Below are 17,240 nucleotides of genomic sequence, written 5' to 3' on the forward strand. Positions count from 1 at the left end.
AGTAAAAATTTGGCCATTCCTTTGCTGGAGGTTTTAAAAGCAGTGTATCATCACCATCATCATTATTATTTCAATGAAGAAAGCCTCCTCAAAGCTGACTAAATATGAAAGAAGTAATAAAAATAAAAAGTATGACCAAATTGGTGAAGTGTCCACTGGATGAAAGTGAGTTTATAAAAAACGCAAGCAAACTAACTTAAGCAACACAAAATTGCTAAATGAGTTGAGAGATTACTGTTGGTTGCATCAAAGTCACCGATCTTTAACCACGGGAGTTACAAACCACTGTTCTTTTCCTAAGCATTTTACATCACTGCCTCTACTTCAAAGAAGTAAGATGCAAAAATATAATGTACCGTAGTCAGATTGAGTGCCTCCGTTGGTTTATTAGGATGATATAGGGGGTTAGAACATGAGGCTAGGGCTGTCATTCCCAGAATTGTGTGCAGAGGTACTGAGTTATTTTAAAAATTTGAGGAAAGAGTAGTAATACTCCATGTCTGTTGAATACCAAAGTATTAGCTGGAGGTAGTTCACAATTTTTATATCAGATAGGGATGTGTTCTATTCCATGATGTAACATCTTTGCAAGGCTAGGTTTCTGACTGTTGCAATGTTAAAAAGTGAACAGTTGAAGTAGAACAGGAAATGAAGGGATAATATTTGATCTGATTCCAAGAGTTGATCAGTGCTGTGGGTACCTCATTATTAAGTAATTGCGATTATTCAAGAATAAAATAAAAATACCATTTTCCTTTAAGTTTGTGTATTATTATTTCAAACAACTACAAGGTTGATTGAAAAAGAACAAAAGTATAAATACAGAGACCAGAATAAAAATACAAATACAAAGAACAGAAATACATAAGTTGTTTGGATGTGCCTATTTAATAAGAGGAACTATAGCTTGGGGGCCCCGTGACAAAATTACTTGCACACTAAAGAGCCCCTTGAACTTAGGAGGTTTGGGAATCTCTGGGTTATAGTCTTTCCTTCTGAATATATTTTAATTGATCAGGAGACCTTATCTACTGGTGTCAAGAAATGCAAACTATCCTATACCTGCTGCTGCTAAGTCACTTCAGTCGTGTCCGACTCTGTGCGACACCATAGATGGCAGCCCACCAGGCTCCCATGTCCCTGGGATTCTCCAGGCAAGCACACTGGAGTGGGTTGCCATTTCCTTCTCCAGTGCTGGAGAGTGAAAATTGAAAGTGAAGTCGCTCAGTCGTTTCTGACTCTTCACCACCCCATGGACTGTAGCCTATCAGGCTCCTCCGTCCATGGGAATTTCCAGGCAAGAGTACTGGAGTGGGGTGCCACCGCCTTCTCTGATCCTATACCTAGTCCAGCAGTTAACCAGTGTTAAAGGTTTCTGGTGTGACTCATCTATGTATTTCAAAGGAAGCCATCTTCACTGGTGCTGACAGTCTTCTTGTTTAGTCGCTAAGTCATGTTTAGTCACTAAGTCGTGACTCTTTTGCAACCCCATGGACTGTAGCCCTCCAGGCTCCTCTGTCCATGGGATTTCCCAGGCAAGAATACTGGAGAGAGTTGCCATTGCCTTCTCTAGGGGATCTTCCCAACCCAGGGATCAAACTCTCATCTCCTGCGCTGGCAGGCAGATTCTTTACCTCTGAGCCGCCAGGGAAGCCAGAAAGGCTTGTATCCAGTCCTTTATTTGTACATTACCCACCCCCCCTTCCCTTTTCTCTCTTTCTGTCTCTCTGTGCTATGTTGTGTCTCTCTTCCTCTGTCTCTCACACATGGACATATATACACATTACATTCTCTTAGCAATGAATACTGGCACAGAGTGTACAATGGTACAATATCCTTAGGGGGCTGTTCATTTCAGGAGTAATCAGAGATAGTAGATTTAGTTGAATGGCCGTTGGGGGGTGAGTGAGGGGGTACACTTAGCCCTTGGGAACAACCAAGCACAAACTCGTGAGAAACTTGGCTCAGAGCAGGGCCATCCTCTGGGATGTCTAACCTCCAGCAGCTGTTCCCCCTCCTCCAGCCTCTTCCTAAACACAACCACCTGATAAGAAAAGTTCTGCCAGGTTCTAAATTCACCATAGCAGTTACAAGGCCACAGGTATTCCCTTGGCTGGAGGGGAGACTAGCAGATAACAAAGGACAGACAGTCTCTCCATCTGTAAATCAGATGGCATTCAACCGGATATCTATAAGAGAGTTTTGAAACTCTTAAAATTTATACTCCTGTGAATTAACTGAGTAAAAAAAAAAGACAACATGCAACATAAATTAGTCAGATTCAAAAGGGAGGGGTCATTGCCTCTGTCTCCAAGCTCATGCCAACATTAGGTAGACAAACCCCCAAAGTATTGTCTGACGCCAAGTTAGAAGCTATTAATGGAAGCTCTTAAGAAAAAATACTGATTTCCCTTTGCATTAGGAATACACATTTTCCCATTGATTAACAACTTAGTAGTTTACCCAGCAATGTACTTACCAGTGTACACAGAAGACTTGATACTATCTGACTTTACTGTTCCGTTACAAGTACTCAAGCACTTACCCCTCTTTGTCCTTTGGGATTGGGAGTGACTTTATAGCTCTCCACAGACCAAGGGAGTGGCATTCTGGTGAGGTGACTCTGTCCTGAAGCACAATAACAAAACAGGAAAAATCTGGGCCCCACCTCCCTAGATCAAAAGAATCAGAGGTTATATCTGGTTATTTACTTTATGTACTTGAAATTCCTGATGCCAAGTCCTGGCCACAGTTAAGAGTGTGCAGAAATTGAACTGGATGAACCAGAGCCAGTGTTGTCCCAGGCATCCCGGGTACACAGGATGAACCTTGTCTAGGAGATAAGGAATGTTATGCAAAATTTGCAATCTCAGTTTAGCCATTATTTATATTTTAACTTGATTAATTGCAACAGTGAAATGCTGATATATATACTGGTGATATGTACTTTAGACTTACTCTTTTCCCTGCAAAAGAGAAATTATTTTAGGGAATCACAGCAGCATATTCATTGTTCCTAGATTTCTTTCTTAAAAGAGGAGGGAATAAATAAAATAAGGCAATTATGACAACAGCTGCTACACTGAAGAATCACTTTTAAACATTTTGATCCATTTCTCATTTAGAGAAAATGCTTATTGTTTCCAAATCATACATCACCCATATTAGTATTCAGTTTTTTCTGTGTTAATTTATATATTTTTATTATTTTTTAAAAATTAATTTCTATTGGAGTACAGTTGATATACAATGTTGTGTCAGTTTCAGGTATACAGCAAAGGGAATCAGTTATACATTTACATATATCCGCTCTTTTTTAGATTCTTTTTCCATATAGGTCAGTACAGAGTATTGAGTAGAGTTCCCTTTGTTATACAGTAAGTCCCCATTAGTTATCTGTTTATATGTAGTAGTATGTATATGTCCATCCCAGCTTCCCATCTTTAAAGACTTGAATGCAGATGATTGCCAAAGCACTTGGGAAATATAACAAATGTATGGAAAGAGCACAATCTTTGGCATCAGAAGTCCTGGGTTTCAGTAAAGTTTCACCAGGCACTATTAGAGTAAACTTTGGAAAATTATTTAACTTTCTAAACTTTTAATTTCCTCAGTTTAAGATAAGCATAATAATACTTGCCTCACATAGTTGTGGTGGGAACTGGATGAGACAATCTGTATAGAGTCTTGTATATAGTACATACGTTGCAGATAGCTGTGATGGTGATGATGATGATGATAGTGCTAGACCAGATAAGGTGTCTTGATTTTTGATTTACAATATTGAAATGACTTCCACAGGTACAGAGACTAAACTCCAAGACTGATTGGTAAGACTGAAGCGTGGGGAAGTTTCTGGAAAGACAAATCTTTTTTTTTCCCCCTTGATTTTCAACATAGTTTCACTACACCCTTTAGCCCTACATTCAGAGGGCCTTCTGTATCGTTGGGCCTGTTGCTGGCTCACAACACTCACCCTTTGCCTTGTTTCTGAATTATTGAAGACTTGGCACCAAGACAACATTGTTGGCTTTGTTGAGCTCAGCTGCCTTCTTGTAGCTATGAAGATGATAGTATTTGGATGATTTCAAAGCTTAATTTTTACCCCGAAATTAAGGCTTCAAGACTACTATTAGTTCAAGTGTGTTTTTAAAAATCAGACTATGTTTGATATTGAGTCATGGATACCTTGAGAGCCAGGGCCACGATTAGTGTCCCAAACCCCAGTACTTAGGCACTCACTTTGATTGTTCATGCACCCTTGGTGCCCAGCAAGGAGGTCTCAGGGCCTTACCAGGCAAGCTGCTAACATAAGTGGAAGCAAAAATTTTATAGTGTTGGTTGTGTATAAACCTAGCCATTGATCATAGCATCTCATTTTCCATAATTATCAAGAAACTTAAAGTAATTAAAAATGAAAAGACTGGCCTTCAACAGCACCTTCACTTGTTTTCTTTTTTCTTGCTAATTTTAGGATTTATTGTCGATTAGTTGTACTTGAGGCCTTGGAATGGTGAAATCTATCTGGGCCCCTTTTTGAAACAAACCTAGACCCTAAGAAACTGAACTGGTGGATGATGATGCTCTTTAGGGAGTAACTTGGAATTTCTGCCCTTTGGGTACATGGTAGAATTGAACTTCTTGGCCCCTTCGTGGTTGGTTGGGAACATGTGACTAGTTCTGGTCAGTGGACTGTAAACCAATGTAGCAAGTGTCTTTTCTGGGCTCAGAGGATTTAATTGCTGGTATGAGATCCCATAGAACTTTCATTTCCTTCAGTGTGGTAAGGAGAAACTTTCAACATGGCTGCTCCATTAGCCTGGATGCCTTGAGTAACTATGATAAGCAGAGCTTAACTCCCAATGGATATATAGCATGAAAGAGAAACAGTCTTTGTCTTATTTCAAAGTTTTGAGATTTAAGAATTTGTTGTTAATGCATCATACCTTGCTTGTAATGACTGATGCACTAGAGGGATGTTTGTTTGCCCCTTCATTGCATTTTTAAATAATTTTCTGAAGTCTCATTTCCCTTCCTTTCTTCTCCTGCTCTATTCATATTTAAAGCCATAGAATTTCAAAGTTAAAAGAGAGCATAGAATTTACTCAGTTTTAGTCCCAGTTGTAAATTGGACCTACCCATTGCGTTTCTTTTTCTTTCTCCCTCTAAAAAAGTTAAAACAGTCACAACTCCTTACTCTTCAACTCTCCCACACAAAAAGCATCAAGAATCTCCCTGTGCCATTCTTAGTAGTTTTTTTTTTTTTTTTTTTAATACACGTGTTCTTAAATGGAGTTAATTCCCTTAGTCCCTTTCATGTTGAGGTTGTTTTTCTTTTTGTGAGAATACACCTGCAGAACAGTAGCATTGAAAGGGGAAGTGGAAATAGTACCATGCCTACTTAAGGCCAATTATTTTGCTTGAAATGGGTCTTTTCTCTGTCAACATGGTGAATCAGTGATTCATACCTCTGCCATCTAAGGATTAGAGCAAATAGCAGCCACTTTAAGTTCCCTTAGACATCTTTGTAGCTTGATGAGAATTTTGTGGGAAAGTCTGCAACAGTGAGTTAGAAACTGTTATAACACTTAAGGTGCTATTATATATTGTAACTGCCTAAGAAGTTTGTAATTAATGGGAAATGTTTACATGGTGACATATGTGGGAACCTTCAAGTTGTGAACTTTCAAAGACACAAATGTGCATTTGTGTGCCAATTATGTAAGTTAGTTCACGTGTCTGGTGTACATTGTCACGTGTGCATCCTCTACAAGTGGTTGTGCTTTTGTGTACTTTACTGTACAGAGTATAGAGTACAGTATTTTACTTCAAGCTCAGGATGTCTGGAAGCAAGCGTAAAAGCAGTGGTGATATAACTGGTTCTACTGTACTTTTCAAGGTACTGTACCATAAGATTAAAATTTGTTTTCTTATTTTTTGTATTTATTTTTTTATGTATTATTTGTGTGAAAAGTATAATAAACCTATTGCAATATGGTACTATATAGCCAATTGTGTTAGTGGGTTCCTAAGCTAACTTGGTTGGACTTACAAACAAATTGGACTTACCAATGTTCTCTGGTAATGGAACTCATTTGCATCTAGTGAACTTACTGTGTTTAGAATAGCAGTGAGGGGTGAAGCAGAAAGAACATTGGTGAAAAATCAGGGTTTGTTAGTATTCTGTGCAGAGTAGAACAGTCATCCTTGTTTTGCCTAACACATGAGGCTGTGGTGAGGATTAGGTTAGATGATAATTGTGGAAGTGCTTTGTAAGTACTACAGAACTCAATTATCTAAATCTTTAAAGTGTGCATCTGGCTTTCCTTGCTCATCATGGTATTCCCAGCCATAGCACGATCCTCTCTATGTCTGCATTGGACTCTGTGCTATTACTCTTTTGTTCCAAACCAATTGAAGTGCAGGGCTTTGCTCCTTCTCTATTCCACAAAATGTCCAGCTCCACTCAGTATTTGTGTGTGTGTGTCTAATAGCCTTACTGACTAGCTGAAGAATCACAAGGAGAGGTTGCATGTCCTCCTACCCAACATTCTGTTATCTTGCTGATTCTTTTCTTTCTTTTTGTTCTTATTTTCTTTCCTTCCATCCTCTTCTAAAAAACCTGAACCTTTCTCTCCTCCTGAAGAATTTCGTTTTGCTCCAAACTCAAGTCTCTCTTTTTTGCCCCCAGGCACTTGTAACAATATGTTTTTCAAACAAATGTGTCCCCATTCTTATTTAGATACCTTAATTCCTAAGTTAACATACTTATTACTGTAGACATTCATACAATTTTATGTTATTGTATTAGACACACAAATATATTAAAACTATTTTTGAACCTTCTTTGACAACTTGCATTTCATCAGCTTCTTAGTTCTCTTGTGGATCAGCCCCATTCTTGGTTTGTAGAGAGGGGATAAAATTGATTAACATCATATTTTACCTTGGATATAAGATGGACATTGGAAAATGAAGAAATAATAAATGATATTTTTGTTGATTCATCATCCTTCAAGCCATCATTTAGCACAGGCTGCAGAGTCAGACAGTTCTGGCAGTAAAACCTAGATGGGCTTGCTTATAACCCACATAACTTGAAAAAGCCTTTTTGCCACTATGTCTCAATTTCCTGGTGTATAAAATAGGTTATGAGGATTAAATATGATGAAATAAAATTGAATTCTTCATAATATTTAGAACATAATAAATGATTGGTTAAATGACTTTTTTTATTATTTTCTCCAGTTTCCTTAGGTTGCTAAACTTAAAATAGTTCCACAATAAGAGAGATTAATGATCCTATAGAATCAATTCCTTTCTACTGGCTAGTAGCCCAAAGTATAGGAATGTCTAACAATTAAAGCTCTGTTTAACAGTTATAATTAAAATTCCTCTCCCAGAATATGTGACAGATATAGATGGACATCTGGGTGTGAAAACACAAGTTTTAGGTGTATACTTCTCACCCACAAGATAAAGCAGCCGATCTTTATTGCAGTTTGTTTGAACTGATAGTGGAAGCAATATCAGCTGCTATTCAAGAGACATGCCTATTCATGTGGCCCTGGATGGTGACCTGAGTTCTTTGAATCTCTGTTTTCATATCTGAGAGCATTCTCTTTAGTCTTTTCCATCCTTAAAATGACCCTGTGACTTGCAGTGATCCTTTGGTTCCAAAATATGATTCTTACTACTGCTTTACCCTGAGGAGTGCCAAAGCAGCCTTTTCTCTGTATTTTCTGGAAGTTGGGTTTGCTAGCTTCTTGGCACAAAATAGTCACCTTTGCGGTTAGTGCCAGTAGACTACAAAAGACATTATATTTAACCATTATTAAGAAATTGACAGTTAATGAATTATGATAAAACCATAGAGTATTATATTTGATGGGAGTTAGTGATCATCTGACCGCTTTTCTATGCTCAGTTGAGAAAACTCAGTCTCAGAAAACTGAGGTGACTTCTTTAGGAACTACAGAAGTAACCTAATAGAAGGCAGGAATGTAAACACTATTGCAAGATTGAAACAAAGTGGTTTGGTAATGCAGAGGGGGAGGAGAAATATTTTGGCTGGAGGGACTGGGGAAAGCATTTGATCTGGCACTGTAGGAAGGATGGGATCTTACTAGAGTACTGGGGAGGCAAGAGTAGATAGCATGAAGAACGAGGGGCAGCTAGTGAGGCAGTGTGGAGAATGTTGGAGGGAAGGTGTGAAGGCATCACAGTGGGAGGAATGCTGGGGAGGGAGGTGACAGCCGGTGTGGCGAGTTTTGAATAATGAACGATGGAGAGCCACTGAAGGTTTCCGAGGAAAGGAGTGAGGCGTCAGCAGGAAAGGAGGACTCCACAGCATCTCCTTGTTGGTACTCTCACAAACACCTTTGGGTCTGGGTTTCTAGGGACTGGAAGTTTTGGGGCAAGGGGAAGGGACACTGATATCTCAGAACCGGTTGTGGAAGAAACTGGTGACTAACTAGGTAAATTAATCTAAAAACTATGATTCAACTAAGTAAAGAATAAAAAATGATGGAACCTATGGTAACCATGAGAATGTGTTTTATAGATATTTCACAATAGGGAGTGTGATTAACCAAGGGCATCAGCTGCTGTACTTGAGATGCATTGCTGCACTCAAGCTCAGGTCACTTTTCCCATGAGCTGCATTCAGTCAGTGATGACATAGCACAGAGACTGAAGCATTTCGTTCACAGGAGAGTCAGGGCTTCTCTGATGGCTTGAGGTGTCCCCAGTGGCTCTATCGATTCTTCTTTAGACTGCACAACAGTCTGTGATGTTTCTATCCACCCATCTTCCCTCTCTCCTTCATTCAGGGTCAGACTTGCATTGCTGTTCAGTGACTCTTTCAGCCTTTTCTTGCACAGCTCTCTCTCTTTCCTCTCATGCAGTCATTTTCCTTAATAAAACCCTTGCACATTTAATCTCATTCGTGCACCCAACCTGAATTAAGTAGAATCTAATCTCAGGATTAGAGATTAGAACCTTAAAAATCAATCTTAAAGGAAATCAACCCTGAGTATTGGTTGGAAGGACTGATGCTGAAGCTGAAGCTCCAATACTTTGTCCACCAGATGCGAACAGCTGACTTATTGGAAAAGACCCTGATGCTGGGAAAGTTTGAAGGCAGAAGGAGAAGTGGGCAATGGAGGATGAGATGGCTGGAAGGCATCACCGATGCAATGGACATGAACTTGGGCAAACTTTGGGAGATGGTGAGGGACAGGGAAGCCTGGCATGCTGCAGTCCATGGAGTCTTGAAGAGTTGAACATGACTTGGCGATTGAACAACAACAATCTCAAGAGCCTTTGTTTTAGCCTCATTGATCCATGCTCTGGTCATAAGGCAGACTGGATCAGAAAGTGAGGTACGTTGTGTGTAAATGTATTCTCCCTCTCGGGAAATAGCCAAAATCTCTGAACAAGGTGTTGCAGGCCAGTAGAAACATCTTCCAGGATGAGAGACCAGTTACGAAGAAGAATCTTCCTTTGCCATCCTCATTATAATGCGACTGCTGGATTATATTTCAATTAAGCTTTGAAAATCTTTATTACTTGGAATTTTGTTACATATGATGGTCCAATAGTTTTATTTTTAAAATATCTTTATTTTTCTGCAATACAACACATTTGGCTTTGAGGGTGGAAAATCAAGGACCAATCATCTGGAGAAGAATAGTTAAAATCAGAAGTTAGTAAAAGGGAAACATCACAGGGAGAGATTTTGCAAGAAAATGGTAGCTGGCTAACATCCTTCTCAGGAGAACAAACATTGTACAGCAAGAAATTGTAAGACTGAACCTAAGGAGAAATTTGGCTCTTAGGAGTGAAAAAATTCATGGACTAATCTCTGAAAGAAGCATTTTTTGGAGAAGCCTCAAACCAATGTTTCCAAGATTTAATGTGCACAAGAATCCTCCAGAGAATTTATTAAGACTGTAGATTGCAGTGGAGATTCTAATCCAGCACGTCTGAATTATAGTTACATTTTATTCAGGAATCTGTAGTTCTAAAAACTCTCTGAGATATTCTGATGCAGAGAATGTCTCTGTGGATGATAGTTTGGAATAAACTATCCTAGATGGTTTGTATATCTAGGATACTTTCATGTTTCAAGATGTATGGAGGCAAAGGAACAGACTTGAATGAGTCTTCCTTAATCAATCTCAGGCTCTGGATATGAACTATTTATGTTTAAAAAATATACCAGAATACTTGGAATGATTTCAAGTGATCATCTTCTTTCTAAACATTTTCAAGGATTTAAATTGAATAACAATTTTTTCCTAATGGCTTTATTCCGCTCCCCACCCCCCAACTGATTCAGCATTGACCTGACAATAGATTCTCAATCTTCCACTATAGAAATACAATAATAACCATAGTCGTTTCACTGGGTAGTGGTAATGATGAGTGAGTTATGAAAAAATAATTAGGGCAATGCTTTGCACATTACAAAGCAGGGACTGACAAGCTTTCTGTAAGTATTTTATTTACAAACTTCCTGTAAATATTTTAGGCTTTTTGAGCCATACTGTTTTTGTTAGCAACTACTCAATGCTGTCATTACAGCTTCAAAGCAGCCACAGACAATCAGTGAAAAGGAATGGCTATGTTCCGGTGAAACTTCATTTACAGATATAAGTAATGGGCTGGTTTTGACCTACAGGCAGTAGTTTGCCTACTCTTGCTATAAAGCCTTGATAAATTCTATTATATTATTATTACTAATATAATGGCTTGTAAATGATTTTTAATAATTAGCAAGGTAATTGGTTTTTAATTGATAACTAAGTATATATACCATATACACTTTTTCAAAGGTATCTGCTTATAGGAACAATGTAAAAAAAACAACACCTGTATTTAAAGGCTGGTATCATTGCAATAGCCTTTAAAGAGCTTCCACCGACAGGATTGCCATGATGTTGTTCTGGGCATTTGAGAGAGAAATCTAGGCCAAGTGAAGAGTGATGACCCCAAAGGCTTTGGAGGGATAAAAGGAGAAATTTGTCTAAATCTTGAATGTCTGACCTTTCCCCTATCTTAGAAGGTCTTGTTCTGGGCTTGTGGCATGGTTTAATCTCCCAAAGCACAATTTGTGGAAATAACAGCTGTGATGAATGTTTTATAACTAGATGTTTATTATGTTGCTCAATATCTATTGACATTGAATTGCTTGTGACAGTTTTAAAGTTCAGTTCTAAGCAAATGTTTGTCTCTCCTAACAAGCTGGTATGCTTGCTTTTATCAGATGACAAATATTACATGCTATTTTGCTTTTTGCCTTGGTTATTTGTTGGTTAGCGCTAAACACAAGGCCCAGTCATTACAACACTTTTCATCTACTTGGGAAATATACTTTTTTTCCCTTAACGCTTGTTTTTTGAAAATGTCAATGATTATCTTTAATGTTATTATATAAGCATTTATTTTGTTGTAAATTCCTTCAAACAAATTTTAGATCTAGCTAAAATATAACCCAAATATTATAAATAAAATTAATCAGATCTTATTTGTGAGAAGAGTATTGTTTTCTATGTAAAGGACCTACAAAAGTAATATATTTGTGATGATAAATAGAACTTTAGTAAGTACTTTGTTAATAGTAGAGGTTTTTGTAAATAAGTATTATGGGGCAAGCTTATGATATTTAGTTCTGGAGTCAGGCAAACCTGAGTTCCAATTCCAGCTCCATCACAAGATGGATGGCCCTGGGCATGTTACCTAACTTGAGTCTCAGTTTCATTGCCTGTAAAATGGGTACAAGAGCTGCACCCATCTCACAGAATTGTCATGAGAATTAAATGAAATAATGCACACAATGTGCACATTGGTCTATGATAAGTACTCTCTTTCAATATATATATATATTGTTAAATACATATTATATGTATAGTAATATTGTAAATACATCTATCCGTCTATTATGGTATGCTTATTTTTAATTTTACAGCAATGTCTCTATCAGAATATAGTGAAGTGAAAGTGTTAGTCGCTCACTTGTGTCCAACTCTTTGTGACTCCATGCACGGTAGCCTGCCAGGCTCCTCTGTCCATGGAATTCTCTAGGCAAGAATACTGGGGTGGGTAGCCATTCCCTTCAGGAGATCTTCCTACCCAGGGATTAAACCCAGGTCTCCTGCATTGCAGACAAATTCTTTACTGCCTGAGCCACCAGGGAAGCCCTTCAAAAATATAAGACAAATATGAGAAATGTGGCTATTTGCTCAGCTTTTAATGTGAGGCCCTAAAAACCTGTCCGAATATTGCTGTTTTCTAAGTCTATCCTCTCATTTTTTTTCTCCAGTATTTTTGAGCGATTCTCCAAGAAGCAAATGGAGCCTGACTTAACATTTGAGGACTTTGTGACCAAATAAAGTTTGGATAAGAGGATTATCAAGAATAACATGCAGAAATTTAAATATTTACCCACAATTTAAATTTTCCAATAATTTAAACCATGGGTGCTTTTCATTCTGTGTAATTCTACTATTTTCCCATATGGCTCTCCTTTATTCAGGCTTGGCAACACTATTCAGCCAGTGTTACTATATTGACTTTTTGTTTTTGGAGAGTCTGGTGAGTTTGAGGGAAGGATGGATGGCAAAGAAATTTCATGACACAATTTTGGTTTTATACATTTTATACCTAATTCTTCTAACTCTTTCTCTCTCTCTGTTCTTTCCAACTCTAAAATTTAGACTTTAGATTTAATATTTTTTCTTTTAGTTTTTTTTTTCTTTAAGAGGTACTGACTGCCATTAAAACTTAAAGCATTATGCTGACAGATTAGAATCACTGAAGTTGGGATAAAAAGGCCACCACAACAGCAAGAAGCCCCAGGATTTTCAACAGGAAGGGAACTGGGAAAGCAGATGAGGTTTTGATAGCCCGTGTCTTTAAGGGCTTCAGTATCCTTTGTTTCTGGGTGAAGATGGCATTCCTGGCTCCATTCCACTGCCCAGGCCCAGCCAGGCGATACTGATAGGAGTTGCACGGCCCAAAATAGAGTTTCACAGCCAGTTTAGGATCTTTTAGCAAGAGAGAAAGGACATCTGGCTTCACACCTATTTCTACAGCGAGCTCGTCCAAGTAGTCGATGTAATTGGTCTGCAGTATCTGGCTATTGCTCTCTCCAAACCTTAACGTAGAAAAAAGGACAGAGTCACAAAATATTCTAAGTTATGTAAGAACATTAGGTATTCAATAGCTGTTGAAAGAATGGAGAGATGAGTGAATGAATAAATGAGTTTTGAATGACTCTGGTGGCAAGTGCTTAGTTTATTTCATCAGGAGACCCACATCTCAGATTGAAAGTAGGATATAAAATAAATAAGTCTGAATTCATGGAAGTTCTAGGAATGTGATGGGGTTTATAACCATTATTATTATTTGGTCTTTAGCAAGCAGCTACAAATCTTCTGGCAAGTAAAACTAGTCAGGATTTTTGCAAAGATTCACCAGATTACAGATGAAAGTGTAGCTCGGTGTCTTGCACAGAAGAGATGCTTAATATTTTCTTGTTAAATTATTAAAGTATCTGGCACTCTGGCTGGCGTATAATAGATGAATTAGAACTTGAAAGTGAGATAATCCCCGAGTAACCCTTCCAATGTACTTGATTACTTATGGAACTTTGTGGATTCCTTATGGAATAGATTCTTAGAAATCCTTAAGATCACTTACGGATTCTACTGCGTCACAAAGTATAAATCCTTGACCTTCATTCCATACCAACACCTTTCTAATTTGCTTTGATGGCAGTTCCCCCAGCTAACTTTCCAAAGATATTCAGGCTACTGTCACCACCATTGCCCCATCCCATTTCCTCTTTACCACAGAGTGTGAGAAGATATAGAATCTAACACAGGCATCATACAAAACAAATGAAAATATGTCTAGGAAAAATGTTCTCATTTGGTGAAATGACTATTTTTAAGTAGTTGGATCTTAAACTAGCATATGTAAGAATCACCTTGGAAGAACACAAAAATATGAATTTCCAGTCTCATCCAGAGATTTTGATTCAGTTGGTCTGGGTTATGTCCTAGGAATCTGCATTTTTAAGAAGCAGCTAGGTGATTCTTGTGGGTGGTTCCATACTGTTCTATGTAAAGAATTAAAAAAAAAAATTCTTACAAGTCAATTCTTTTTTTATTCCTCTTGATAATGTCTTCCATCATAGTTCTCTCTGAGGGCAAGGTACATAAGCCTAGAAAATAAAAGGTTGGTTAAGTGGTTGGTTTGAATCAGTATCATTGCTTTATCTAGTAATTGATTCTTACATGTAAATTTTTGCCCCTGACCCATGTCAAACCAGTCAGGGAGGCTGTGCTGTTGAACTCCAGGGTGTGCCACTCACCTTGAGTTCTGTGTGATGTGGCCCAGGATTCATCAGATGACACCGTGGACTCTGAGGTGGGGTGGTGGTGGTAAGAGAGGAAGCTGGAGAGGGAAAGTGAGCCTAAGAAGCTGGGGAGCTGTGCCAGGTGGCTTGAGCTCCATTCTGAAGGTGGTGGGAAGCCGTGGGAAGTGATCTAATCAGGTTTGCCAATTGGAAAGATTCTCCTAGGTGTTGAATTTTGGAAAATGGGTTCCAGGGAGGTGAGTTTAAAGGCAGCAAGACCAGTTAAGAGGCTATGAAGTAAACCAGGTGAGGGAGAGAGTGGCACAAGCTAGGGTAGGGCACTGGGGATGGAGAAAGGTGGATGTGAGTTATCATTGTGTGCTTGGGAGTCCATCTGTGTCACAAGTGTCCCTGGAGCTTCAGACACGCTGAAAAATGGTCAGTTTCTCTGGCACACTACAGTCCATGGGGTTGCACAGAATTGGACATGACTGAGCAACTAACACTTTCACTGTTTTTGGCCCCCTGGGGGCTCAGACAGTAAAGAATCTGCCTGCAATACGGGAGACCCAGGTTCGATCCATGGGTCAGGAAGATCCCTTGGAGAAGGGAATGGCTCCCCACTCCAGTATTCTTGCCTGGAGAATTCCATGGACAAAGGAGCCTGGCAGGCTACAGTCCATGGGGTCGCCAAGAGTCGGACATGACTGAAGGACTAAGACTCCCTGGATATGGCTAGTCATCAGACATCTCAGATTCAATGAGTCCAAAATTGAGCTTATCACTGAAGTCCTCCTGCTCAGGCTTGCATCCTCTTTTACACGCCTCCCCTCATCCCAGCACTGCTCTCAATCCAGTTTCCACTGCCTGAGATCTGCAAGTCACCCATGATTCTGCTCTCTTCCTCTAGTTTTTCATCTTGGAGCCAATCATTATGTCCTGCTGTTTTTATCCTTAACTATTTCTCTTCTCCACGTTGTCTCTTTGCCAGGCTGAGGTTGTATCATGTTTTAGTAAAGACGATTACATAGCCTTCTCACTGGTCTCTGAGACTCTATTCCTTTTGCCTTTCGTATCTATCTTTCACACTAATGCTAAAATAATCTACCAAAAATGTAAATCTGATAATGTCTTGTCTTTGCTTAGAACCTTTCATTGGGTCCTCTGGCAGAAGAGCTTTCTTAAGTGGAGACTCTAGGTCCTCAGGCCAGACTTAATCAGGGTTCCTAAGGGCCCACCGGATGATTTTGGGTCCACCAGCTAAATTTGGGAAGGGGCTTCAGGTGGCTCAGCAGCAAAGAATTTGCCTAAAGTGCAGGAGACGCAGGTTCGATCCCTAGATTGGGAAGATCTTTTGTAGAAGGAAATGGCAGCCCACTCCAGTATTCTTGCCTGGGAAATCCCATGGACAGAGAAGCCTGGCAGGCTACAGTCTATAGAGTCACAAAAGAGTTGAACATGACTTAGAGACTAAACAACAACAACAAATTAGGAAAGAGCTGATCTATATATTTTATATTCAAGCTTGTTAGTGTGCCTTAAAAGGTTCCTCTGTTGCGGTCCCCTGTTCTCTAAGAAGACTCTTTCACCCCTCTCTGCCTCGTGCCCCATGTTCTAGGAATATCAGATAGCATGTAACTCTCCATCTATATCACACGTCTGTGCTCTCACTCAAGGGTTCCTTATTCTGCACCTGGGAAACCCAGTTATCTAGGAGCTTCCTTGACCACATGCCCTCCCTCAATCCTACTCTGCTGTTGCTCAGCACCCTTTCTCTTCTTTCCACACACTCCATGCATTCCTTTGACAAAGCATTTGTCTTATTATCTTGAAATGATCCATTTAAATTTATCTCTATGCCACCAAGTTCCAGCACAGGGCTGAATATTCAATAAGTTTTTGTTTAGCTGAATTGAACCCTGGGATCAGGAAGATAGTAGCAGTCTTCTGAGAAGTGCAAAGTGCTACATAATACTCAGAAAGAAATATTTCAATTATTTGATAGCTTTGTAGGGATCTGTGAGGTTGAGGTGCTTAGATATTAAGAGTTAATTTGGAGTTAAGTATGGAGTAGGCCCTAGGTCTCTTGATTTGCACATATCCTGAAGAATTTATAAATATTTTATAGGTAAAACTTGGAGTCATAGATGTCTTCCTTCTTCACTGTTCTCTCATTAGTTCAACAAAAAATAATATGTACTTAACGCTATGCCAATTGAAATTCTCTGAATTTTCTAATATTTTAAAGGAATGATTATGGATATTTATTCTTATATCCCAGTATTGGTTATTTTTTGAATTCTCTGCTAATTTTTTAGGGTGTCACTTTTGTGAGAGCAGCCGAGATTGGAAACCTTCTTTTTGGCAACCTCCTTTTCTAAACTTGTTTTTGAGCAAAGTCCACCAAGTGTGAAACCCTCAGCCACTCACCTGCCTGCTCACTCACTCACTTACCTTTGAAAACTCTGGTTACCCAACGAGCTTGAAGTTCAACAGTCGGGAAAAGGGCACCTAGGGGCTGGATGAGACCAATGCATGCAAGAGTTGACTTCTCCAGTTGAGGAGGGAACATGAATTTGTACAGCAAGACCATATTATTCTCTACTTTAACAAGATCTTCAAGGAAGGGAAAAGAGAAAGTATATCCTGTTGCAAAGACAATGACATCAATGTTCTCTTCCACTGTTCCATCTTCAAAGATGGCAGATGTTTCTGTGAGCTCTTTCACTCTTGATTTCACCTTGATGGCTCCATAGAGTATACGACTTGGAAGATCATCATTTATGATAGGCTCTTTAACAAGGTATCTGAAACACGCAGAAGAAAACACTCAGAAAGGAGTATTTAATGAGGAGTTTTGAACTCTGTTAATATT

At 39.0% G+C, this 17,240-nt stretch overlaps 1 protein-coding gene and 1 long non-coding RNA gene across 3 annotated transcripts in view; one reads left to right on the forward strand and one right to left on the reverse strand.

Annotated features, from left to right (window-relative positions):
* LOC145505996 (uncharacterized) overlaps positions 1-17,240 on the forward strand; it is a 191,826-nt gene that overhangs the window by 172,481 nt on the left and 2,105 nt on the right. The gene's annotated exons all lie outside the window — the stretch shown is intronic.
* The window catches only part of FMO2 (flavin containing dimethylaniline monoxygenase 2), a 38,671-nt gene continuing 34,074 nt past the window's right edge, over positions 12,644-17,240 (reverse strand). For both annotated transcript variants that reach the window (XM_081489516.1, XM_081489517.1), the window contains 3 exons: positions 16,820-17,172; positions 14,158-14,230; positions 12,644-13,159 (listed from right to left, as the gene is read on the reverse strand). In XM_081489516.1, the coding sequence (XP_081345642.1) occupies positions 12,814-13,159; positions 14,158-14,230; positions 16,820-17,172 (772 nt within the window). In that variant the 3' untranslated portion in view covers positions 12,644-12,813. The remainder of the gene's footprint in view (positions 13,160-14,157; positions 14,231-16,819; positions 17,173-17,240) is intronic.

Source organism: Giraffa tippelskirchi, chromosome 5, assembly GCF_054371585.1.
Source record: "Giraffa tippelskirchi isolate mGirTip1 chromosome 5, T2T-mGirTip1v1.2.pri, whole genome shotgun sequence".
NCBI lineage: Eukaryota > Metazoa > Chordata > Mammalia > Artiodactyla > Giraffidae > Giraffa > Giraffa tippelskirchi.